Source organism: Montipora capricornis, chromosome 5, assembly GCF_036669925.1.
Source record: "Montipora capricornis isolate CH-2021 chromosome 5, ASM3666992v2, whole genome shotgun sequence".
In the NCBI taxonomy this organism is placed as follows: domain Eukaryota; kingdom Metazoa; phylum Cnidaria; class Anthozoa; order Scleractinia; family Acroporidae; genus Montipora; species Montipora capricornis.
This window is the reverse complement of record NC_090887.1, coordinates 12,200,960-12,225,959: the sequence shown is the minus strand read 5'-3', so window position 1 is coordinate 12,225,959 and position 25,000 is coordinate 12,200,960. Positions and strand designations below refer to the sequence as shown.

At 40.2% G+C, this 25,000-nt stretch overlaps 3 protein-coding genes across 4 annotated transcripts in view; 1 reads left to right on the top strand and 2 right to left on the bottom strand.

Annotated features, from left to right (window-relative positions):
* Positions 1 to 5,351: 5,351 nt before the first annotated feature.
* Positions 5,352 to 14,555, bottom strand: LOC138049523 (threonine synthase-like 2). 2 transcript variants are annotated; one of them, XM_068895833.1, is made up of 7 exons: positions 14,441 to 14,555; positions 14,132 to 14,356; positions 13,086 to 13,649; positions 11,397 to 11,545; positions 10,273 to 10,398; positions 7,611 to 7,744; positions 5,449 to 6,005 (listed from the first exon to the last, which is right to left on the bottom strand). In XM_068895833.1, exons 2-7 carry the CDS (start codon positions 14,352 to 14,354, stop codon positions 5,726 to 5,728), a joined length of 1,476 nt encoding a protein of 491 aa, XP_068751934.1. In that variant the 5' UTR covers positions 14,355 to 14,356; positions 14,441 to 14,555; the 3' UTR covers positions 5,449 to 5,725. The 2 variants fall into 2 exon arrangements, with proteins under 2 accessions (XP_068751933.1, XP_068751934.1); XM_068895832.1 differs by having other exon boundaries at positions 5,352 to 6,005; positions 14,132 to 14,551.
* Positions 14,556 to 15,620: 1,065 nt separating this feature from the next.
* LOC138048816 (uncharacterized) lies at positions 15,621 to 17,297 on the top strand. The gene has a single exon (XM_068894936.1). It carries the CDS (start codon positions 15,814 to 15,816, stop codon positions 17,218 to 17,220), a length of 1,407 nt encoding a protein of 468 aa, XP_068751037.1. The 5' UTR covers positions 15,621 to 15,813; the 3' UTR covers positions 17,221 to 17,297.
* A 2,367-nt stretch (positions 17,298 to 19,664) lies between these two features.
* LOC138049522 (uncharacterized) overlaps positions 19,665 to 25,000 on the bottom strand; it is a 63,050-nt gene continuing 57,714 nt past the window's right edge. The window contains exons 25-28 of the mRNA XM_068895831.1: positions 24,984 to 25,000; positions 23,066 to 23,113; positions 22,404 to 22,442; positions 19,665 to 20,665 (exon numbers count right to left, since the gene is read on the bottom strand). The exon at positions 24,984 to 25,000 is cut by the window's right edge and continues 95 nt beyond it. Of these exons, the coding sequence (XP_068751932.1) occupies positions 20,535 to 20,665; positions 22,404 to 22,442; positions 23,066 to 23,113; positions 24,984 to 25,000 (235 nt within the window). The 3' untranslated portion in view covers positions 19,665 to 20,534. The remainder of the gene's footprint in view (positions 20,666 to 22,403; positions 22,443 to 23,065; positions 23,114 to 24,983) is intronic.

The following is a 25,000-nucleotide window of genomic DNA, read 5'->3' as shown; positions in this document are numbered from 1 at the left end:
TAATAATAATAATAATAATAATAATAATAATACCGTGACAAAAAGACGTCAGAGAAGACCATGAAGTACGCGCCACTCAGATGGGAGATGAAGCAGAGGCACCGGTGCAAGATATGATATCGCCCGGTACAATATCATCACAGACGTTTTGTACTTTAAGTAATAATGGCACAATGTAAGTGACCCGCCTAGAACAGCATTGCTAGCCGCAGGCCACCATGGTCTTGTTTGTATCATAATTATGATTTTTTTTGTAAATAATAATAATAATAATAAGAATAATAACAATAATAATAATATTATTATAATAATAATAATAATACCGTGACAAAAAGACGTCAGAGAAGACCATGAAGTACGCGCCACTCAGATGGGAGATGAAGCAGAGGCACCGGTGCAAGATATGATATCGCCCGGTACAATATCATCATAGACGTTTTGGGGGGATGGTCCAAGGACTTAGATGCTACTCTACAGAAGCTGGTGGGGACAAGAGCTAAAAATGTGCTCAGAAAGATGCAAAAGGCGTGCCTCTCAGGAACTCTAAATATTGCTCGCACGTTTAAAGTCGCAACGTGAGCAAACGAGAAGTCTCAGTCGCCAATAGGTCCTTTTTACTTGAGAAAGACATTTTTTTTTTAGTTTTACTAGGTCTCTTCTTTGCCATTAGTTTAGCTTCTATTAACTTTATAGCCCTCGGGTTACGTTGCTGGCAGCGCCTCGTGATGCTACTTAATTGTATATAGCATACAGACGTTTAACTGCTATAATAATAAACCAAAACTCGCACCGAGAGGTTTTCTACGGGTACTCCGGTTTCCCCTGTCTTCAATTTACAGTGCCCCCAATTAGTGCTCCAGCGCTAGAACGACTAGACCCTTACAGTTTTTTCACGGTATTTTTGCCAACACCTGAACTTTTCTTGTCAGTCTATGAAATAAAACTCAGAAAACTTTGACAAAAAAAAGACATAAAAAAGACACAGAACTAAAGCTTTCGCGATTCAGTATGGCTTTTTTAAAAGAAAATGTTTGTTTAGCGCATGCAAGCATTCGCGTGCCTATTTAACATTATTAAATGAGCGCGCGTTGGATATGAGATGATAGATAGCCAACGAGGCGCGTAGCGCCGAATTGGCTATAATCATCTCATATCCAACAAGCGCGAGTGGAATAATTGTTTTATTAAAAACGCCCCCAAAATATAGAAAACTAGACTACAATAAAAATAAAAAGGGCCAAAAAAACACGCATATGGTTGCCGTGTTTGTAGATCATGGTATAATGGTTCTTAGTATCACCCAACTAGTGGACAAATGCAAATCCTGCATTTTGATTGGCTACGCTACTAGAGGACTATTAGTAATAGTCCTCGAGTAGGGAAAAGCGTGACGCTTTCTTTCGTTTTATTCCCAAATAAATATTTCTTCAACTTGCATTTGCTAACTTTATTATTGCCTTTTCTGTCCGACTAGTTTGGTGATACTAATTAACAATTAGACCCTTCGCCCTCAAGGGCCACGAGTCAATAGCCCATGCGGCTTCGCCTCATGGGCTATTGACCCGTAGCCCTTGCGGGCTACGGGTCTAACTGTTAAATAACCCATGATGGCTTAGCCAATCAAAACTCTCGAATTGCATTATCCAATGATCCAGTTTTTAATAAAAAGGTATATTTGTCGCTGCTATATTTACTTGGCTTTTCAATGATTGTTGTGCTGTCTGAAACTTTTTTTAAAGTTCGAGTAACGTACAGACAAATGAATGGTTAACAGTCACAATGGTTAAGGGATAAGCTCTGGCCTAATAGGCCACTCGGCTCGTAAGTAGACTTTACCTTACTTTATAGATAAGAAGCAAGAAATCTTGTTGAAAGGTGCTCAGGCACTAGTCTTGTGAATGACTTCTTTTTAATGGGAGTAAGGATTGCGTCCTTATCCGCTGTAAACCAAACGCTTTGAAGCAACTCCTGACACTTCACATGAACGGTGCCAAAGCTTTTGTGGAAGCATACAAGCGATTTACTTGTTATGAGGTGGCTCAAACCGTTTCAACAATTTGGAAGGAGTGTCTTATAAGAAGAATTAACTCTACAACACTGTTTCACGTAACAGCAATTTTATGGTATCAACAGAAACATCAATAACCGCTTAACAAGATGCACTCGTCGATGTGACGCAATAGGTTACCATGGCAACAAAAGAGCCTTGTAAAAACGCCCTTTATTTTGTCTTTAAACGCTTATATCTAAAAACGAACTCGGTGACCACTATTGTTCATTGCTCGTGAGTGATTAGTAAGCTAGGAGAAAACTCTCTACAAAGTTTAAAGAAATCTCTGGAGCGGGTTCACAGCCACCTTAAAATTTTCCAATTGTGAAGGAATTGACATTATAAACTACTCATGTGTAAGCTGTGTTATAGTCAAGATAAACCTGGAGGAGAAAAGCCAAACGCAATAACGAACATAATCCTCATACGAGTCCCTATGACATTTGAGAGTTTCCTTGTTAAACGCAGATACTCCATTACGGTAACTTTCTTAGAAATTCGTTAGAAATCTCTAAGGACAGTCATAAGTGACTGTCCCGACGCGTTACATCGATTGTTACTACAAACGTTTATCTCTAAGCAACTTGAAATATTAAACAAATTTAGGATGGTAATACAATTATAGAAAAGCTGAATAAATAAATAAAGCTGCTACAAATATACAATTACAGTCACGCGTATGCTGCACGTGATCCTTTGCCATTTCCTAAAGTAATTGGATCGCTATACAATGGCTATACTGGGCATTCGTGTGTCAGTTTTGTGTCAACGTTTTCTGAATAATTGGATTCAGTCTAAATTGAAGTTCATAAACATGAGAAGTTCACGAGTTAGCAAAAGTACTTGAAAAACTGATTGACAACAAGGTCTAAATCAGCTTTTTCGACTACCAGCAAAGACGGAAACAGTTTTCCTAAAGGGAAGCTTAAGTGTACGTGGTGACAAAACGACAACCGTGCGTCCAGCAACTTCAAAAACGTCCCAACTCAACTGCACAAGTCTTATGTAACATGCAGAAACTGTATAAACATTTGAGTGAAATAAAGATTTACAATAGGGCCATTTGACACATTCCTTCACCATAATGACATGTAATGAAAATGCAACTGGGAAAACTGAATTAAGACGCTTAAGTGCGACTTGTTCAGACTTGTCTACCATGCACTAACCAACGTTTACGCAATCAAGTGTTTTTCGGTGTGTTCGGCAATATCAATTGGAAATGTCACCTGTTAACAAAAACCGAGCTACTTACCCTCAAAGACACGTTCTTCAGTACACCAAAAACTTGATCTCACTTCCAATATGTCTACATATTTAGCACTCAAGAAGAAAAGCAAGGCACCTGACAAGGCTTTGCAGATCTTACAGGTTAAAATAGAAGCAGGAATACGTGATACTCTTTCGAGTCATTTCGTGATCGAGGGTTGCCCAAGTTAAGCCGCTATAGATTTGACAATTCCCGATACTGAAGGGGTCACATCACTATGTGTGTACACGGATTTGTCAGCTTTCCTCGAGCACCTTTAACAGATCACAGTTTCCTGTAATATGAGATGCACCGATTTGGGGTTATAGTCTTAATTAATTATACACAGATACGGCCGTCCCAATCTGTTTCTCCGTTAACGAAGGGGACATTGGGGGTTGTCATACCGAATCGAAATTCGAATGTTCGACATTTTCTTCTCCATGTTGCTCTGCACGCGCAAATTACCTTTGTCAGTGCCGCAAACGATTGTTCAAACGAATCGCGCTTGTAAAGCGTGATCCCGCACCAAGGAGGGTTATAGAGTTTTTAATTACTTTCCCCCTGGAGAAACCGGAAGTCTGATAATTCCGCGATATTATTTTGCACCGAATACCGTGAACCAAACACATACGAGAACCGCTTTCCGTAGGGTTTGATCGTACCGCAATTCCGAACTTTCCGGACTACAATTTCCGAAATACCGCGCTAAAAATGAATGGATAGCGCATCTCCGCAGACTCCAATGTCCCTCACGTTAACCCGTCGAACGTGTTCCCTAACTTTGGGTCGGTCGGTCGTTCAAAGAAAAGAGGGTCGCGCAGAAGTTTTAAGGAACTAGAGAACATGGCTAATCTGAACTTGACAATAGGGGAACAAGGACAAAATATCTTAGGGAACAAGGGAACATAAACCATTTTAGGGATAAAAAAGCTGAGAACAAAGTGTGGAAGTAATTTCGTGAACAAGGGAACACGAGCAAATTTTCAAAGGGAACAAGGACGACCCTCCCTGGGGGCCCTCAGTCAAAAAAAAAAAAGACAACGAACACAAACAAAAAGAAAACCAGAAGCAGTCCAAAAAACAGTTTCAGCTGCAGAAAGAGTCTAGTGGCACTGTGGGGGCAGAAACGAGTAGTGGAAGCCGGAGGGAGTATCACGTTTACTCTGGGGTTGAAGTTGATAATGAAAATCTGTACGGGCAAAACCAATGGTTATATTTCACATTAAAAGGTAAAGAAAACGTTTTATTATATAGATACTGATGAAATACCAGGATTTCTCCTTTTACTAAAAAATCATATCTTCATCGCGCGCAGTGAACATATCTATCTTTCACATGTGAGAATATAGGTGTCGTCATGGTAACGAACACGATTAGCCGATAAAACGCGAGCTTCCCCTTCATTGTAGGATACTTTTGTGCTTAATATAATTCTTCTCTACTATATTAACATTTTTGTTGCAAATTTTTCATTATCATGATTTGTTTTTCATAACTTTCATATCTTGTTTCATGTTACACAACATGCGTGTTTTAGCGGTTGGTGACCACTTTTTCATCATTTCGAAAATGAGTAAAACAAGTTGTTTTAAATCTAGACATTTTATCAATATCTATATCATAAACAAGACATTACATGGCCCCTTGGGGATACGAATTTGCCGTCTCAAAATCGCAATTTGTTTTTAGTAACGCTTTCGGTGAGAACGCTCTGTAATAGCTAAGGCCGCTGTTAACGTTACACGTTGAAACTTTTAGCTGAAACTTACGTGCAACGGCGCTGCAAAACAAGTTTCTGCAGCCACGGTTGCACCGTGTAACACACAACGCCGAAACTTGTGCGGGAACATTGAAACTGATCTCGAAAGGTTGTCGCCAGATTGCCGCAAAACAAGTCGAAACTAATTCTACGGCCTTAGCGCGTAAGATGTGGTTTCTGATTGGCTTACGTGGCGTAGAGTGACAAGACCGAGAGAGACCAGTTAAGTATAATTTCGCGATTGCTCGATGATTTTCGCGCCAAATCAAGATCAGCCAATCAGGGGTAAGATGGAAAACCAATTCTCTACTTTCTAAAATCCCATAATACATCTTGCTTACCCCCCTTCCCCGAAATTTTGCATAATCATTGTTTGCAATTTCTCCTGGGACTTCGACGTTTTTTTTAGTGAAAAATGAGCAGATAACGAAGTAGAAAGTCAAAATACATGTCAAAGGCAATCAAAAGATATAAAATTATTATAAAAGGTACTTAAATAGACTTCTTGCAATGTTATTTCAATATTTCGACGAGCCGATTTTCAGCAATTTGCTTTTTTTCCACTGTTTGCCCCCCAGCATAACACATGGCTAATTTGCATGACAATTTGAAAACCAACATGGTAGCCATCGTGAATAACGCCTATTGGCCAAAGTAATAAACTTTATCTTGGATCTGCGGCTTTTAATAGAAAGCCGTTGGGTTGAAACGGGTCGAGTTGATTCCCGAGATGTTTCCGAGAAATTCCATCTATCATACTTCGCAGAATGAGAAACCAGTCTTCTCCCTTTTTCATTTCTTTGCAACGAGTAGGACTGCTAAAAAGCTGAGCCAGGCTAGGGGTCAGCGGCATTTCTATGCCAGCAGCCTTCACTGCCTCAGGAAACTTGGCCGGACTGGCAGTCGCTATACAAACTGTTGGCGTCTTGATATCATTGGTATGCCTTGTAAAGAAAGCGGATACAGACATTAAGAAAGGACGGTTTTTGTGCTTTTTACTGCAACGCTTTGTGATTGGCCAAAGCGTTGTACCACTCGAAAGCAAAACACTTTCTTAAGAAATGTGGTGCTGCATCGATTTGGAATATTTCATTAAATCTACTTTTCTCAATAAAAGAACTATGATATCTCATATAAAAAAATTGAAAAGTGTTTCAGCTCTTCTGTATGGAAATGTCACATTTCACTTTCTGGGTGTCGTCAGTAACCGGCAAAAACCGTCTTTGCCATAGCGTCCAAGGACAGCTAGAACAAATATTTTTCGTTGATAGAATGGTTGTTTTCGCCGAAAAAACATTTTTTTCCAATTTTTGGATCAAAGGTTTGCTTTTCAAGCGCCGTACACCAGGCAAAACTAACCAATCGTATGGCTCAAGACCGAGCTGCGAGAGGCATTGCTATATTCTTTACTGGTGGTCACAAAGTGCTATTAAATAATGAAAATGCCGATGCAAAAAACAGTCAAAGTGCACCTAAACTCAAATATTTTTCGTTCCTAATATAAATCTCCCCATCCAAAGCAAGCATATGTCACCATTGTTACCCAGAATTTCGCTTTATGTGCAGTGAAATGCACGTAAACGTGGCAGAAATGGCAGTAATTTGGGTAGGGTCTTACCTGTTGTTGAACCATGTATTCCATTGACTGTATAGTGTTGTACTTCCCATTGTTTTCTGTGCTAAATCCATTGTCAGAGCGGTTTTCAATTGAGTGTCGAAAGTAATTAGCGAATTGCTTTGGTTTTGCATTACTTCAGTGATTGGTTCAAAGTTCTCGCGCCATTTTTTCAACCAATCAGAAGTGAAACCAAAACCCATCGTGGCTTGCGCGTGCACATTTTCCCGCGCTTTGTGTCGGCTACGTGTAATTACTTCGAGTTTTGATTGATTTACTGGATTGCCTCCGTCCTTTTTGATTGGTCAAAGTGATTACTTTAGTTTTGGTTTTACGAAACTCGATTGAAACTGGCTCTATCTTTGTTCGTTTTATTGATCTTTTGGCCAATCCTGAAGCCCGTTCATTGAGGTACAACACGACAGTAATTTGAATCCACGACCGTGATGTGAGAGGCATGGATCTTTTCTCGATATTACGTCACAAACTGCTTTGCATTCCTGTTTTCAAAGAAATTTCGCATTGCAAAGGAGTTTGTGACGTAAAATCGAGAATAGACCCATGCCTCTCACATCACGGTCGTGGGTCAAATAGACTATATTCGTTTCTCAGTATTGGACTGGAACTAGCTTGCAATGGAGGCTAACGTGGGGGAATCTGTTCAAATGCAAATCCATTTTAATATATTACCCCGCATTAGCCTTCATTGCAAGCTATTGTAGTTCCAATCCAATACTGAAAATACCAATATGGTCTATTACTGCCAGATTTGATAACTTTGCGCGTCTTTCTCCGCACAAATAGCAGGGACTGCCTCTTTCGCTCATAACTACGTAGCTTGCGCAGCACATAATAGGTTAAATTTCGAGGAGAAAATGGTAAAATGCGTTTGTTATAGGTTAAAAGGTTTATCGTAATAGCAAAAGATATTTACCTTTGGTCCCAGACCACCGTAACGCCAACAGCCGTGTGTGGACAGAGACAGTACTGGTACTCATCCCAACATTCCTTCATAGTTTGCAATGTTTGATCACGTGACACAGAAGCAGAGGAAATTACCTGACGCATCTGCAAAGTACATTGGAAAATGGAAACAAAACCTCGAATTAACCAGAGGGTGAGATTGAGGACTTTTAAGATCTACTTAGGCAATGTCATCGAAAACGCTTGATAATGAGGTTAATAAGAGAAACAATGGCTCTCCACGCCTATTTTTAACTTTGATCAATGGGCCCTTTGCAGGTTCGTGATTGCATGGTACAAAAATCGCCATACTGGGACGCAAATTGCCGACTGGGACATCTAAAACAATGAAAATTTTGATTAGCTTTCGTTGTTTCCGATGCCCCAGTGCGCAATTTGCGGTCCAGCATGGTGGGTTTTGTACCATGTGATCACTATCATCATTTATTTGCCTTTATGTGTATAACAAACTTTAAAAAACATATAGCAGGTTGTTAGGCGAGGAGACCTCAGGAAACCACCAGGTTTACTCTCCTGCCAAGGGCCCATTTCTTTGCCGTTCTCTACGACGTGAAATAACCACATCTCCAGTTCTATGGAAACGCGAGCACACGACAGACAATTTTCCATTTCGCTCTTGTTGTGAACAACGTTTCTCCCAGTTTAGTTCATGGGTGGCACGGCTAGTTTGTGGAATTTCAATAAACTGGAACAATTTCGAAACAATATGAATTTTTCAAGACGCTATCCTTGACATTACCCTAGTAGATAGTGGGGAGTGTAAGGCGGCCACGGCAACGAAAACGAGACTTAGGGCGCTTTCCTTTTTGTCAGAACTGGCCAGCCAGACCCATCAGTTTCCAAAAAAAATGCAACAATTTGAAGGAACACTTGCATGATAATCCCTCGCATTCTTCCGGAGGAGTGTATATCATCCTCGAAGAGTGTTAATTTGAGGGCGTTGTAGAGTTAATCCTTCCAAATACCTGGTCTGGCCGGTCAGTTCTGTCAAATGGAAAGCGCACTTAGAAAAGGAAAGTTGTGCTGTCTCAAGTCTTTCGTGATTATTCCATCTTGTTTACCTTGTGCAATTAACATGGGCGAAGTATCCTACAAATAGATCGGTACCGGCCGATTTAAAGTAAAGATATAAAGAATACATGGCCGTTTTTATAGTTGAGACGTGTAATGCGTCTGGGCGACTTTGGGCAATTTAATTTAAGGCGTCTTTTTGTTCGTCATTTAATTCGTCCCGTATAAAGACGGGCGAGAGACGCGGGGAGAGACGCATGATACGCCTGGACGAACTAAATCGTTTAGAGGGTCTTCATCTCAAATGACGAACTAAAAGGCTTGTCATATGCTTACGTTGTCGTCAGAACCATTTGGCGATTTCACATTGTTGTTTTACAGAGCAAGGCAGGAAATGGACTAAAACGCACAACGCACGCGCATCGTGACTATTTTTTGCTCTTTAGTCGAAACCAATAGTATAGCAAGCAAAAATAGGTAAACTAAGCAAACAAATAGCGATCATAAGCTGTTGAGTACTAAAACAAAACTATTGTTGTACAAAGCTTATATTCTACCTCATTTTACCTATTGCTCTACCGTATGGATGCATTGTGGCAAAACAGCAGCTGGCAAACTCGAAAAGCTAAACGAGCGTGCTATGCGATGTATTTTTAATGACAACATTAGTAACAGGACATGTGCATACTCATATACAAAGCCATCTATGCAACTACACCAACACTTTTTAGTGGTCTTCTGTCATTAAGAAGAAATAAATGTAATCTGCATGGTAAAATGAAGCTTATTCTACCAAGAGCAAACACGTCTAAATATGTACTCCATACTTTTCAGTATGACGGTCCGAAGATGTGGAACTCCTTGCAGGATGAACTTAGAACTGCTCCCACCATTAAAACTTTTGTATCTCAATTTAGGAAAATAACATTCGATACTTGTAATTGATATTTATGCTGTATGTAGATTTTTATCTTCTCGTTTTCATACCATTTAGTTTTATTATTTAGTCATACATCATTTAATTAATTTTACTTCCTTTCAATTTCCTAATGTGTAAATTCTCCGCATATTCTTTAGCCGATTTTTGACTCGAATACTTTTACTTCTCAACTAATTTTCATAAATTATTTGCTAACTCGACACATTAGCTGTATATGCTAGGAGCCTAACAAGCTCCAACCAAGGTGACCTGGTGACGTAATTCGGAGGACTGGGGAGAAAAATTTTAACGCCGTATCCCACAACCGCGCGCGGCCTTGAATGTTATTTCCGAATTCAACATGGCAGAGGCTATGTTAGATCTCGGCAGTTTCCACTTGAATGTTCATTCAGTAACAGGTAATGTGGGAGACACGGAATGATCTGCTGAGTTTTGGCGACGGAAATACTGCAGGAAATTTGGAAACAAAACCTAAGGCCGTGCGCGGTTGTGGGATACGGCGTTAAAATTTGTCTTACCAGTCCTCCATATTACGTCACCAGATCACCTGGAATTGATTTGAGTATAAATACAGTTATGAGTTATGAGTAATGCTTTCTGGTACTGTCGTTGCAGTGGTCGACATTGTTTCTTAAACTCACTCTTAAAACCTCTCTATTACCTTAAGCAGCAGGTCCTGAGGAATCTTCAGGGAATTTCTCTGTTCAAATTCTTGCATCAAAGAGTCAACAAGAGCATAGTCCATGTCAGAGAAAAGAAGCAGGAGACGCTCAATATTATAAGGGACCTACAATGTAATAAAGAAAGAGCTTGAATTACAAGCGACAACCAGTAAAACTAAAACTAAATGATGGGCTCCAGACAAAGCGACTTTTGCCAGCTCCTTTTTGGTCATTTTACAAAATTGTACCCAATTTTGCATTAAATTTATGAAACGAGCTGAATCATGATGTATATCAATGTTTTAGTATCACCCAACTGGAGGACTAATGCAAATGCTATATTTTAATTGGCTACGCTACTAGATGACTCTTAGTAATAGTCCTCGAGTAGCGAAAAGCATGGAGCTTTCTTTCGTTTTATTGCCAAATAAATATTTCTTCAATTAGCATTTATTATTGCCTTTTCTGTCCGACTAGTTAGATGATACTAAAACAATTAGACCCTTCGCCCTCAAGGGCGACGGATCAAAAGCCCATTCGGCTTCGCCTCAGGGGCTATTGACCCATAGTCCTTGTGGGTTACGGGTCTAATTGTTAATTAGTATCACCCAACTAGTGGACTAATGCAAATCCTGCATTTTGATTGGCTACGCTACTAAAGGACTATTATTAATAGTCCTCGAGTAGCGAAAAGCGTGACGCTTTCTTTCGTTTTATTCCCAAATAAACATTTCTTTAATTTGCATTTGCTACCTTTATTATTGCCTTTTCTGTCCAACTAGTTGGGTGATACTAAAACAATAATTATTAGACCCCTCGCCCTCGGCCACGGGTCAATAGCCCATTTGGCTTCACCTCATGGGCTATTGACCTGTAGCCCGCAAGGGCTACGGGTCTAATTGTTAAACATCAATGAAAAAATGGATGGCGAACTTTTTTTACTTGTTTTTAATTTTTGGGAAAAATAACTCCATATATTGAGAACAGCTGTTCTTTCCTGGAGCTCTAGAAATTTGACGGTAAGATCTTGTCCTTGGAGCCTGCTGCATAAACATGCAATGGTTCGTGATTGGTCTCTCCACAGCTACTGACTGAATGAAAAGCTGGGTAAATTATTTGTTACCTGAATGTCCATGGCAGATGACCAGGTTTGCACGACATTCTCTGACATTGTGAAGTCGCTAGTTGATAATGCACGATGGAAAATGTCATTCTCATTCACTGCACAGACCAATTGTACGGGAAGACCCATTTTATGTACAAGTGAACCAGCTGTATGGGTAAACATCACATCACTAATGAGCCATGCAGCTGACAAAGTTTAGGTAGCATGCACAGTTACCATAGCAACAATGACCAAAGCCCTTAGACCTTCAGGATTGAGGTGTTGTTATACACAACAAGGCTTGAGGCAGCCCAGTGAAAACAAAGGATTTTAAACAGTAGAAGCTTCTATGTACCCCTTGTTTTTTGCCAACTTTTAATTAACCCCTGACTGTACAAGGGCTGCTCCATTTATGAGAAAATGGTCTGTGCTTATGAAGGCCAAAATCCATAAGTCTCATACTTGAAGGATTAACCCATTGACTTCTGAACCAGCCCCCATTGATGAGTAAAATCATCTGACATTAGACAGAGTAAAGTCTATCAAGTCTCACTCCAAGGAGTCAATGGCTTAAAGAGGACAAAGTTTATGAGAGGATGTAGAGGTTGTAAACCCATTGATTCCTGAACTATCCCTTCCCCCCCCCCCCCTTCCCCATTGATGAGTAAAATCATCTGACATTAGACAGAGTAAAATCTATTACGTCTCACTCCTAGGAGTCAATGGACTAACGTTTTTGAGTGGATGTAGAGGTTGTTAAAGTGCTCCTTAAACCTCATTTTTTTTTCATTCTATTAAAAGTCAAATTTCATCACCACAAGACACGTACCGGTATTTTACGTTAACCAGTTGCAACTTTACTTTTAAAAGGCCTCATGAGTTTTGCAAAGTTGACAGAACTGAAAGTCGTTTGTCCCACAGATGAGCTGGTGAGACCTGGGTCTAGCCCTGAGATGATATAACAATCTGTTTTGCATTCCAGTTTTGAAAAAATTTTTGCAATACAGAGGAGGTTTTGACTTCATCTCTGAAATAGGCCTACATGTGCATGCCTAACACCAGCTCAGGCATAGAACATACACGACCAACTTCTGGTTTTATTACATATTATGGCACACTAAAATCGGAATTTTGAAGTGAAAAATGGCAGAATATTTTTGCAATCAGTAAACAGATTAATCTAAGCTAGAAAAATTATCTAAGGTTAGGTACACTTTAAGGATTAATGGTTAGAATGAAAAGGGAGGTTGTAAGTAACCCATTATCCCCCTAAGGGTGCTTCAACAGCAAGTTGATTTCTGTCGTCAGTTGCAGTAAAATTTGTGGGTGCTCCATTGACAAGTCAATTGTTTGGTTGGTAGCCACTGTGAACTCTTAGTGGCACAAGACTTACAGTGCCGCTCAGAGATAAGCGAACAACGCAGACGCAAAATTAACGCACACGATGTACGCGTATACACGTTTTTTTGACGCGTCTAAAATTACGTATCGTATACGTGTTTGTGCCTTTGTTATTAATAAAAATAGCATTCATATCAATAATTAATGAATACATTTTTTTCTTGCTTCTGATGAATTAATATTTAGTTGTTTTTTTTTTTTATTGGAGCTGAAGCGTATTCTCTTTCAGTTACCACAGAAGGCCTTTCTTCCCAAATAAGATAAAATTTAACATTACTGTAACTAAAGACAAAAGTTAAAATCTACCTGCACAATGTCCTAAAGCTCCTGTTGGTATCACAAATGTCACAGTTTCCCCAACTTCTTTACAAGTTCGAAAATAAGCGTAGAAAAAATGAACCAGTTGCCCCATTATGCGTGCCCAGTTGATAGAGTTTATTGAACAAAGATGGTTAGCTTCAGCATAAGCATGATCAGTGAAGCATTGTTTGATTGGTACATCCAAATCATCTGATGTTCCTTCTGTTCTAACGACATGTACATTTTGGTCCATAACAGTTGTCATTTGTAATTCTTGAACTTGATTGCAGCGTCCTTTGGGGAACAACACAATGATATCGACCCACTCTGATCTGCGCACACTTTCAATTGCAGCGCTCCCTGTGTCGCCAGAAGTCCCAACAAGAATTATTGTGTTTTTCTTTCTCTTGTTCAAAAAATAATCTATGAGCATCCCAACAGTAGCCAGTGCATAGTCCTTAAAGGCCAGTGTCTTTCCATGAAAAAGTTCAAGGAAGTGAAACTTGCTGACCCTTGTTAGACAAACAATATCCTTATGTTCATACTCCGCAAATGCTTTATCGATAAGATCTGTCAAAAGCAAACAGAGTGACAAAACTTGCTGAATTTGTTTTCAAATAATTTAAATTCTAGCTATCCAAAATTTATGATCTCTGAAGCAAAAAAATTAATAGTTCATTTATCCGTCTTGTGAGGAAATGAAATTCAAGAAGACATCATTGCTATGTCTGGATATGCTACTGTATGCTCATAAAAATGGCCTTTTACATGTTCTGGTCATTCATGAACTTCCTTATTTTCGTTTCATGATTTTCTAGGCAACTTGACAGGAAAAATGCAGTTATCTTGATCTCGCAAGCGGTGATTAGTCTTCTCCTGTTTTTTGAGACCGGTTGCTAGATCCATTCCCCAGGGAACGCATAAAGCAGTGATGAGAAAGCCAAATAATCAGGTCCCTACTTTATTATGCATACGGTCCTTTGTTTGTTCAATAAACATGGCATTCACAGGTGTGTCAACCAAGAATAGTCTTTAGTTTCTAAATAACGTACCACTCAAGTCTGCAGCACTGATTTCGTCCAATGGAATAAACAATGACATCACTTTTTTGGTAAGATCCAGGTACGACAGCTGTTTCCATCTCTCTAAGGTAGTTTTATCCACAACTGGAATCTGCTCTGGCATAAACAATCCACCATCACTTGCATAGCCACTAAACAGCACGTCTTCAAATGATAAAGCTTGTACTTTTCCTCGCGTGCTTCTATATTTCATTTCTGTTTAATGATCGATCAGTGAATGATGCAAATTCAAAGGCTTGAACTATACGTAATTAGAATACGAAACTCGGAACTTCATACCCTTTTTTCAGAACGAAAGTAACAAAGTTTCTTCTCTAGGCTTTTGTAAAAGATAAGACGTGGCGTGTGGAAGATTTCCTTCAGTTTAGCCGCCATCGCCGCCATGATGAATGACTAGTGGACCCTGGGTACTAATTGTACCACAGGCATCCGACTTTGATCAACGGCACCCGAAAATTCCCAGATATAAGGTTACAGGAAAAACGTAACAAAGAGCAATAAAAGTTCTAAATTTACAATTCTTCCCGTTTGTTTATGTCTTTGGGTTCAAGGGTTTGACCCCTATAAATTGGGTACGCTTTTCCTAGGTTGGCGGATGGTTCCAGAGGGATAACTTCTCTGTTATTCAGTGTATAAACGTTGAAAAGAAAGTGTGCTGAAACTACAGTTGTTGCATTGAATAGTGATGCGCACTTGCGCTCAGAGCCTAGGCAGTCAGCTGCCAAAGGCCATGGGGCCCACATCAGCTTTATGCTGCCGGTTATTGACCGGCGTTACCAAATATGAAATGTATTTTTTCCTCTCCGAAAAGGCTTAACTGCAGAATACGTGGCTAAGCGGCTACTCTCTTAGACCTGTTACGCACACACACGCAAAATGTGGCTACGTGGCTACATGGCAAAGTTTCCATCTGCATAAAAACCGTCCAATTAAATACGAAAAAACAAGAAAAATCCTCAGGGCATGTACCTCGTTCTGTGGTTGAAGCTGCGTAGCAACATAGCCACTTTAAATGATTTGATTGACATCTAGTAGGTACAAGGGAAGGCATGGACCAAAGGTCATCTCATATTTTGTAACGTGTTGAGCCACAATAAGCGAAAAGGGAGGTCTGGCCAAGGGCAGGCGAATTTTTTTTTTTTTAACCCGGCAAACGTATATTTGAAATACTAAAGAACCGTTGAAAGATATTCGTAAATTAGTGCAAAATACCTTTCTACAACGATAAATTAAATACGAGAATCATTTCCTTTTAAGGGAAACGACACAAATTTTCTATCAAGCAGTTTCAAGGCTCGCAAAAGCAGATTATTTTGAAAACTGATATGGAATCTCCGACGCAGCCCTTCCGAAACTTCATGTTTTAGGGTCAAGCTCTTTATAGGCTTAGAAATACGGAGTGTATTTACCCGACAGTAAACAACTTGTAGCATTCATTATATTTTAGTTTTTAAACAACTTTCGCTCCTCGCTCGCCGAAAATTGCAAAATTTTTTTTTTGTTATGTCTTTCATCTCATCTTTGGGTTCAATAATTCACTTCAATTGGATCGATGAGTTACACGTGTTCTGGATGCTTCCCCCTCCCAAACGGCGATAATATTCGGGCTAAGATAAGCGGATGAACGCCGGTAAGATAACGAAATCTAAGACATGAGTCGAGCTTATGTACTTGCGCATTACATACCTCACAAAGAAGATATGTCGGTCGTTTCTAGTCAAGGAGATCAACAACGTGCGAAAAACGCATCGGCGGACTCCAAAGCGGCAGATAGCTTCGAGATTGAAGTGTTTAAATCACAGATAGTTACCGTTGCATCATGTGTTTTTAGTGAGGACCCGAGAATCGGCAATGTGGGAAGTATACGTTTCAAAAGCTGCGGGGACCAATTAACAACCGAAAGCGGCCAGAATGTGTTTCTTGCCAACGATATTGAACACAAGAAGGGTGGTTGCGCAACAGAAAGGGTAGCGGAGCACAAAGCCCGGCGATTCAAACGGATTTCGCTTCAATGGCTTTTGAAGCCTAGTAGAAGAGCTTCGCACAGTTCATCGCGAATAAGAACAGTCAATGGGCGAGCTAAACAGCGAGTAACGCGCATCAATTCGGCCCCAAAATCGTTCGGCCACAGTGGAAAGACCGAAACTCAAGTCACTGATTCAAAGGAAAATAAAGTACATAGTTTTGATGGCAGGTTTAATGAAGACATTGTCCAGCACGACAGAGGTCAAATTTCTAAAAATGACTCGCGAAAAATGAGGAGGATTTCTCTCCCAGCACCGGTTTTGGACGGTTCTGGAAGCGCAGTTGATAAGCGTCAGGCACCTGACATCTTTCATTCGCGGACACCTGAAGAAAGGCGAAAACACGTTGTGGAATTTGACGAAAAGTTTATCCAGTCGCTGAAAATCAACGAACCTGATGTAATGAGCGAGAGAAGAAGGAAGCTACGCACAACAAGTGAAGAAAGTCATGCCGAAAACGTTGGGCAAGATCCCGTGGAAAAATCCACATCAACGCGCGATCCTCGCGACACGTTCTCGCACGTTCAGAACGTAAAGAAGGAAACTGGATCATCGTCAAACAGTAATGTAAACAGTAAACTGGCATCGCGCCCTGCTCTTAAATTGCACAAATTTCACAATCCGGATATATTTTACATGCCTCTCCCCGATGACGATTCACAGACAGCGGAAACAAATTTATCGCACAAGTTGTGTCGCGCTCGACTCATTGAGCCTCGAACAAAGAATTCAGTGTTACAAGACTGTATCAAGGAAGAACTTCAGAGTTACCTTCATGATAAACAGTTCTGTAGTCGATCTTGTCAGCGCTGGTGCCTTGAGCTTAGTCAAAACATCAAAGCTGCTGTCCACAGACTGAAACAGTGTGAAATCAAAATCGCGTGTGTGGTGTACATTGCCGCGTTACGCGGACACGGCGTCCACGCAGCCGCGCAGTGCATTTTAACGCCAAATGAGGACAATTTTATCACAGTTAATTTTAAAAATCGCTCCATGATTGCATTAGCCTCGGTTTTGGCGATCAAATACGTATAACTGTCTTCACCTCAGGCGGCTACCAGTTAATTACAGTGAAATATACTGCAAGTACAATAAAGTGAAATACACATTTACAATTGTCTCTTAAACTTGTTTATTTCGTGTTTAATTATCACTGACTAACCCAAAAAACAAACGGATACTTAATGTGAAAGCGCGCCTGGTATACGTTCATCGATGCAGCTGGTGGAAAAATGAGATCTCCTCTGCCATCTTATGCCCATAATTTGGTTTGTTTTGTTCCATTTACGACACTTCCTAAATATTGGTCATCCGGCCCACCCAGATCAGTTCTTTACGGGCGTAAATACCAAATTGTTTTCGTAAAAAGGCATCAATTTTCATTGCCAATTAATTACAATACTTGGGCAGGAGGATTGTCTTACTTCGAGCGTCACTTTTTTTCTATCCCGAAACAAAGATAGCTTGTTCAGTTTCCTCATCATGGAACTGTCGTGTCTCGACACAATCTAAGAATGAAACTGATGACATTCACGCGTTACTCAACTTTTTACGTCTTGTCTACAACGATCAGCATGACAGATTCTCGCCTCTAGGGTATTTTATGGTCTTTGAGAGTTCATGGAACGCCGAAGTCAACGAGGTCATCAACACAGACAAACAATCGATTTCATGACCAACAATGGCTTTAGTGCTCCGAGAGGTTTCTGTCCGGGTTCTCCGGTTTTCCCCTTCTCCTCAAAAACCAACATTTCTAAATTCCAATTCGATTGGATGCAGGACCTCCCTGAAAACCACTTTCGTGTGATTGGAGCTTCCTGGGTAAATCAAAGTTATCAGTCATTATTTAGCCTGCAGTGCAGGCGTTATTTTGGCGCGGAACGCTAGATAAATCAGGTTTTCGATGCCGCCATCTTGGATTGTGACCCCAATCTTCGGCCACAGTTACCAAATCTGAGATGGTGGCCTAATACGAAAATGTGCACTCGCGCGCCCAAAATACGCCTGCACTGCAGGCTAGTCATTATTGTTTTCCATTTCAGTACATTTCTTAAACTTTCTCGTCCAAACAACGACGCAAAATCACCAGACTTGAGGTTACATGGAGGACTTTAGAACCGGAAGATACATTTCCTGTTTTCTGTCCTAATTTAACTCCCACGCGAAGTATACAAGTTAAATCAATTCCTGCATAATCCATGAATACGTTACATCCTTTCTGATGCAACTTAGAATAATCGCGAAATGATATAAAATGTAGTGAGGTTTTATTTTCTTATGACACTCTCGTTGCCTTCGTCTTCGTCGTCCGTTTTGTTTAAGCTCCCTCACGATGATGATGATGATCTATCAAGGTCACAGTCAATAGAATTAACTGATTAGAGTGTAATGTGAAGTACTAAGTTCCTACCCCATATGAACCATGTGAGCGTTAGCCCTATCCGAATGGAAATAGGCCCACACAAAGACAGAGAAAAAGTCGGACCAGGGTGGGAATTGAACCTTCGGGTTAGATCACCGCCGCTCTACCGACTGAGCTACAAGGTCAGACGGGAGTAGGCCATCTTAAAGTCACGGCAATGAACATGTACAATTACAAGGATGGGTTACGTATTTGCAAACGTTGGCCGTGAAGCAGCATATTTCACCAGACTTAACTGATTAGAGTGTAATGTGAAGTGTGCTTGTTTTCTACCCCATGTGAACCATGTGAGCGTTAGCCCTACCAATGGAAATGGGCCCACACAAGGACAGAGAAAAACTCTGACCAGGGTGGGACCGTCGGACCGTCGGGTTAGATCAACGCAGCTCTACCGACTGAGCTACAAGGTCAGACGGGAGCAGGCCGCGGGAACCGAAGATGTTAAAGTCACGGCGATGAACACGTCATAAGAAGAAACACAGTATTCAAGTCACGTGTCCAGATACAGTTCAAATGTTACCCCAATAAGTAGACCGTATCCAAACGACAGGACGACAATTATGAACTTTAAATACAAAACACTAATTAACCCACTTCTTTTACAAACGTTTGAATCTCGGATGTTGCGCTTTTAGGGTCCGGCCCGGGTTGCTTAAAGCATGGTTAGCACCAACCAGTATTAATACCATGGAAACCTATAGGTTTTGATACCTCGTAGCCTGCGGATATTCATACAGTATATCAATTAAAGAGAATAATTATTTTACTCTTCAGTTTGAACTGCTCGCAGATAAGGCCGGGTAAGGCATTCAATCAAATAAAATTGGATTTCTGAACAAGTAGTAATTTAAAATATTCTCCTATACTCAACGAAAGTTATTTTTTAGTGAACTCTTCCTAACAGTGTACACTATCTTACAATCAAATTGAAGTGTATTGTAGTAAGCTCATGCAGTATAACTTATTGAGAGTGCGATGCTGTGCTTCGTCTATTAAGAAACCCAAACCAAAGTTGTTTCATTATTTCAACCAATCAGAAACACAACAGCAATGTCAATCACGATTTGGTCAACGTTTATTTTTCTGCATTGGTGGCAGTTTCTGCACTTTTCCCGCGCTTCGCACGAGTTCCTAATAACCATTTATCGGAGTTATCAGCGCTTTTGCCGTATAAACGAGGCTAAAGGGTCATTTTGTATCGAATTGTCCCTCAAGCCTCTTTTGCATGTAGTTTTAGACGAAAGAAAATGTGCCTGCGGGCTCAACTACCGCTCTGACCAGCCAGCTCAATATATCCCTGATACATCAAACCAATCACATAAAACCCGTTTTTATTTTCCAACCAATCAACGCTTGGTCAGCGTTAATGTTCCGCGTTTGGTGGCAGTTTCCCCTTTTCTGCGCTGGTCAACATTTGCACGTTTTCCCGCGTTTGGCACGAGTTCCTAATTTGGTGTGTCTACAGTTCTGACTTCTGACAAGTTAAGTACATTGTGTATGTTTGTCGTTATTGTTAAGATGCAGGGGGCCCTATATTATAGCCTGACTTGAAATCTGCTCAGTCCCAAAGCGTCTCTCTTTGAACGTGAACGTCAAGTGCAAAGAGTAGGGAGCTTAAGCACGCGCGTTTTTGAGACGCAGACGGCAACCGGAAGTGAGCTGTTTTCCCTTTTAACTGGTCTTCAGACAACCACATTTACATTGCTAAGTATTTTTTCTTCATTAGAGATGATTCGTATAAAAATCTGGGAGACACCACTGTCCTGGCACGAGAAGTGTCCTCTTCCGGTTGCCGTCCGCGTCTCAGAAACGCGCGTGCTTAAGCTCCCTAGTCACGTGACAGCTCTTTAGTGGTTATTGCCCTCCATATGCGGCGGTATCGAGATAAGAACCATGTTCTTTTCAATTGCGAGGTTAAGCAGAGGTACTAAAGATTTGAACTTGAAGAAAACTTTTTCCGTAGAATTGAACGCTTCTTTAATGTTGTTGGGGCGACGGCAGCGTCCGGCGTGTCTGAATAAGACAGCATTACTTGCAATCGACCAACCGGCATTCCATCTAAGAAGAAAAGAAGCAAATATGAAAGTACATCGTATAGGAGATTTATGCGAGCCTTATAAGAAACTTATAATTCACATGCCTTTCAATTCATATTACTTTGTTCTTTCGTGTGAAGTAAAAAATAATATTAATAAGAACAACTGGCTTGCAGAGCGCGTATCTATGTACATACTCAAATGCGTCGTTTACAAATTTTTATGAATAACAATTAAGGCGGGGGTACACCTGTTGGCCGTTTTCACGCCGCTTTAAATCGGTTTAATGGAATTCGAAATATCTCGTTCGCGTTTCAAGTAATACAAAAACCCTATGCTCATAACACAAATCAATGTTTTGGGGTGTTTTGTAAATTTTTTGGTGATTTTTAGGTATATTTGGGAGGAGATAGTTTTTCTCAAAAGAGTAGTCAAATTTGGAGAAATGAGAAATATTTAAGATTTGATATAGTTGAAAAATTAGAATTTGAAGTTAGAAATTGATATATGGACACCCGAACAGTCCCCTACCAACCTGGTGTGCTCTTGGGTTGGGGGCAACTCTCTGTTGGTGTTCCACAAATAATATCATTCTTTCTTTTATTCCTTCTTTAATTAAACCTCTCAAAATTCCATTCAAAATCACGTGTCCCCATACCTTAAGATGAGGTAAAACATGTAACAACTATTCACCGAAGTGGAGGTGGCTAGCGGTGGATATTATCCAACGCTAGCCACCGACACTGTTTTAGTATATACTAATACAGTATATTATGCACCTCAAGAACAACCAGTTAGCGCAGAAAATTTTCCATAATCACTTACGTAATTATACTAATTAACATGCAATTATTCCATATATATAAGCGTACGTTCAACTTGGTTATGAGACGATAGGTAGCTAATGAGGTGCGTAGGCTATAATCATCTCATATCCAACAAGCGCGAGAGGAATAATTGTCGTTTTATTGAAAGCGTCCACAAATTATAGATAAATCTTTCCTACTTTATTCTGTTAAGACAAAAAAAAAGTTGATGCGGAAAGCTATTGATATTTCCGGAGCATGGTTTTATAGCTCACATGCCATGATGGCTAAGCCAATCAAAACTCTAGAATTATACTATCCAATGATCTAGTTTTTATTACATATCATATATATATATAATGACGTGATAATTGTTTAGATTGACCATCAGCTACAAACGAGATTTATACCATCTATAGATTTTTTATTCAAGCAGCAAAAAACAAAATTCTAAATTTAGAAGGCCGTGGTGTAGAATACGGCCAGCCGAATTAGCCAATCAAAGCAAAAGCAAGCGTGCTGTCTTAAAGCCGATTTTCAGAGAAAAAAATACATGTTTTCCCACTTAAAATTCCTCAAGCATCATCACAAACTAAATACCACGATTAATCTTAAAACGGAAGCGTAAAACGGAAAAACGCGGACCTTAGGTGAACTTTTCTGTTTGCCAAAAATGAATTTTAGCCTGCGCGATTTTCGTATATTTCTAGCCATCGTGAACCGCAAATATCGAGTAAGTACGACAAAAAAATGAGCGAGGATAAGAACATTTGCATTGCTTTATGACAAGCTGAAACTTGCCGTTACAATCTCTCTAATTTTGGCTGTAACCAACATCTCGCGCGACTTACTCGAGAGAACACGTTTCACGCGCAAAACGCGACGTGTCTTTCAACCAACTTCTTAATAAATACCCTTTAAAAATCCGAGAGGGCTTCTAGTTACCAAACTCACCATGCTCGAGATTAAGCCACTTTGTTTCCGAATATTTGCCTACAAAAGAAGAGAAGAAAACTTAACGAGACGATATGCCAACGTCTCTAGATTTATTGTTATAGAATTTGGAATTGCGTGCAAGCTTTCTTGGTTTCAACTCTAATACTCTTATACCAAGGAACGGATTTCCTTCATAGCAATAAGTACAAAGAATTTAATTACGTTTTAATTTTAGCAGTTTTAAATGTTTGGGAAATGATCAAGATGAATGCTAACAACACCATTTTCCGAGGCAAAGTTGCAATCAAATAATTTCAGAAATAGTGCGTAAATTAAAGGGGCCATGTCACGGAACTGCAGCTCATTTTGTGTAGTTTAACTTCTCGAGACCTAGTCTGCCCCTTTCAATTGAAGACCCTCGTTTGCCCAAAGGTCATTCCTGTCACTTTTTTTTTTTTTTTTTGCTTTTTAGACACTGCAATTAAAAAACGCTGGCTAAGTGAGCAAGTCGGCTCTAGTGGGTGCGAGAATGTCTCTGAACAAAATGTTATTGGTTGCTGACCTCATGGTTGAGCGAGGTATTTTACGATATGGGCCGCTCCAATCTTAACTTATGAAACAATATGTCAGGAATCGTTTGAAGTTTTTTCCCCTTTTTCTTTTCAAAACCTACAACCTACCTCCAATGCTGCTGCCTGTGTTGGAACGCGCTCTCTTGGTGAAAGAGTCTGTGGTAAAGATAACAGAAATTAAATGCAATGCTGTAAGACCCACAGACGAGAAAAAAAAACCATCATCATCTTCATTGCCATGGTTATCGTCATCACCATCGGGCCAAGGTGCATTGATAACAACGGCTCTCACGATTGGTCCAGAAGACAATAAAGATGCATCGTAATGTATCGTCATCGCCGTCGTGGCCGTGAAGGTGACCTTCATCGTCATAGTGATCACCATCATCATCACTAACAATTTTGTTTATTTATTTATAGAACGGCAGGTTTGGTTTACAGGTCACAGGTCATTGTTTTACCTATACAGAAAGCATCCTAAACATTCATAACAGCTAACCTTAGGCCTAAAAACTTTTCTGTAGGCCTAATTAGGCCTAAGGTTAGCGTTTATGACTGTTTAGGATGCTATCTTTATTAGTAAAACAATGACCTGTGACCTGTGTCCTGCAAAAGAAACCTGCCGTTTATAGAACGCCTCCCTTAGGAGATTGAGCACGTCCATTGTTGTAAAAGCCAATCAAAACAGAGCTATCTCAACGTCAAGGGAATAGGCCACGTTCGATGTATCAATATTCGGCCATGGCTACGAGGCTTTATGGTCCAATGGACTTTATCCACGATAGCCTCCATGTTGGGTTTGCCTTTAATAATAATAATATAATATCTGACCTGCTAATTGCCTTTTCTCGCAGTCGGAGACTGAATTACTAAGGGCACAGCTCAACGAGGTCGGACCGAAGGAGCCGTGCTGCCGGCTAGGCGCTCGACCCATGTATGACCACGGAGCACAGCACCACAACCTGATGGAATAGGCCGGGAGTCGATTTTGAGGAGGGAGGAAAACCGGAGTACCCGGAGAAAAACCCTCGGAGTCAGATTGAGATCGACTGAAACTCAACCTACATACGATCCGAGCCAGAGTTGAACCCGGGTAACAGAGGTGGGAGGTACGGTTGATGACCACTAAACCATCCTTATCGTGCAAATTAGCTACACATTTCTGAGGGGGCAAACAACGCAAGTTCGAGAGGTTATAACGAACATCTTAGCCACACAGATGATTTGTTTCACGTTCATTGAATGTTTATCACCTAAGTAGTAAAATAGAATGATTACACAAGTTACTCAGATGTTTTTTAGTGAAAAATGAGCAGATAACGAAGTAGAGAGTCAAAATGTCGGAGACAATCAACAGATATAAAATTATTATAAAAGTTACTTAATTCTAAATTTTAAAATGTACTTTTAGCATTGTTAATTCAATATTTCGATGAGCTGATGTTCCACAATTTGCTTTTATTCCAATGTTTGCCTCCCAGCATAGCACATGGCTAATTTGCGTGACAATTTGAAAACCAACATGGCGGCTATCATGAATAAGGAGTATTTCACGGCTCAGTTCTGTTTTTCTTTGTCTCACAAGTCCCAAGGGAGATTTTCTAAACAAAACAATATTCTAATTTAACCATAAAGCCTCGTAGCCATGTGTAAATATTGAGATATCGAAAGTGGCCTATAGAGCGTTTTCACATGACGTCACGGCGGCCATGTTGGTGTTCCGAAACAAAGGAATGGCAGCCAATGGCAGCCATGATGGTGTACCAAACTAATCCTCAGGGAATTGATCGCTATCTTTGTGTAAATACTTTCTTTTGTTTCAGTATCCAATATGGCTACTGGTCACGTGAGCGAAAACGCTCTATTGTTATACTTTTCGTGAGAAAACCTGTTCCTAAAAATAATTTACCCAGGAAAGGGTTGATTTAACGAATTCGTAGAGATAGAGCTTGCACTTGATGAGCTCCAGACAAAGGCCATTAAAAACTGGCCGAAAGTCCACATGTTCCGTTTTCTTCAGACGCACCTTTGAAGAACTCCTGA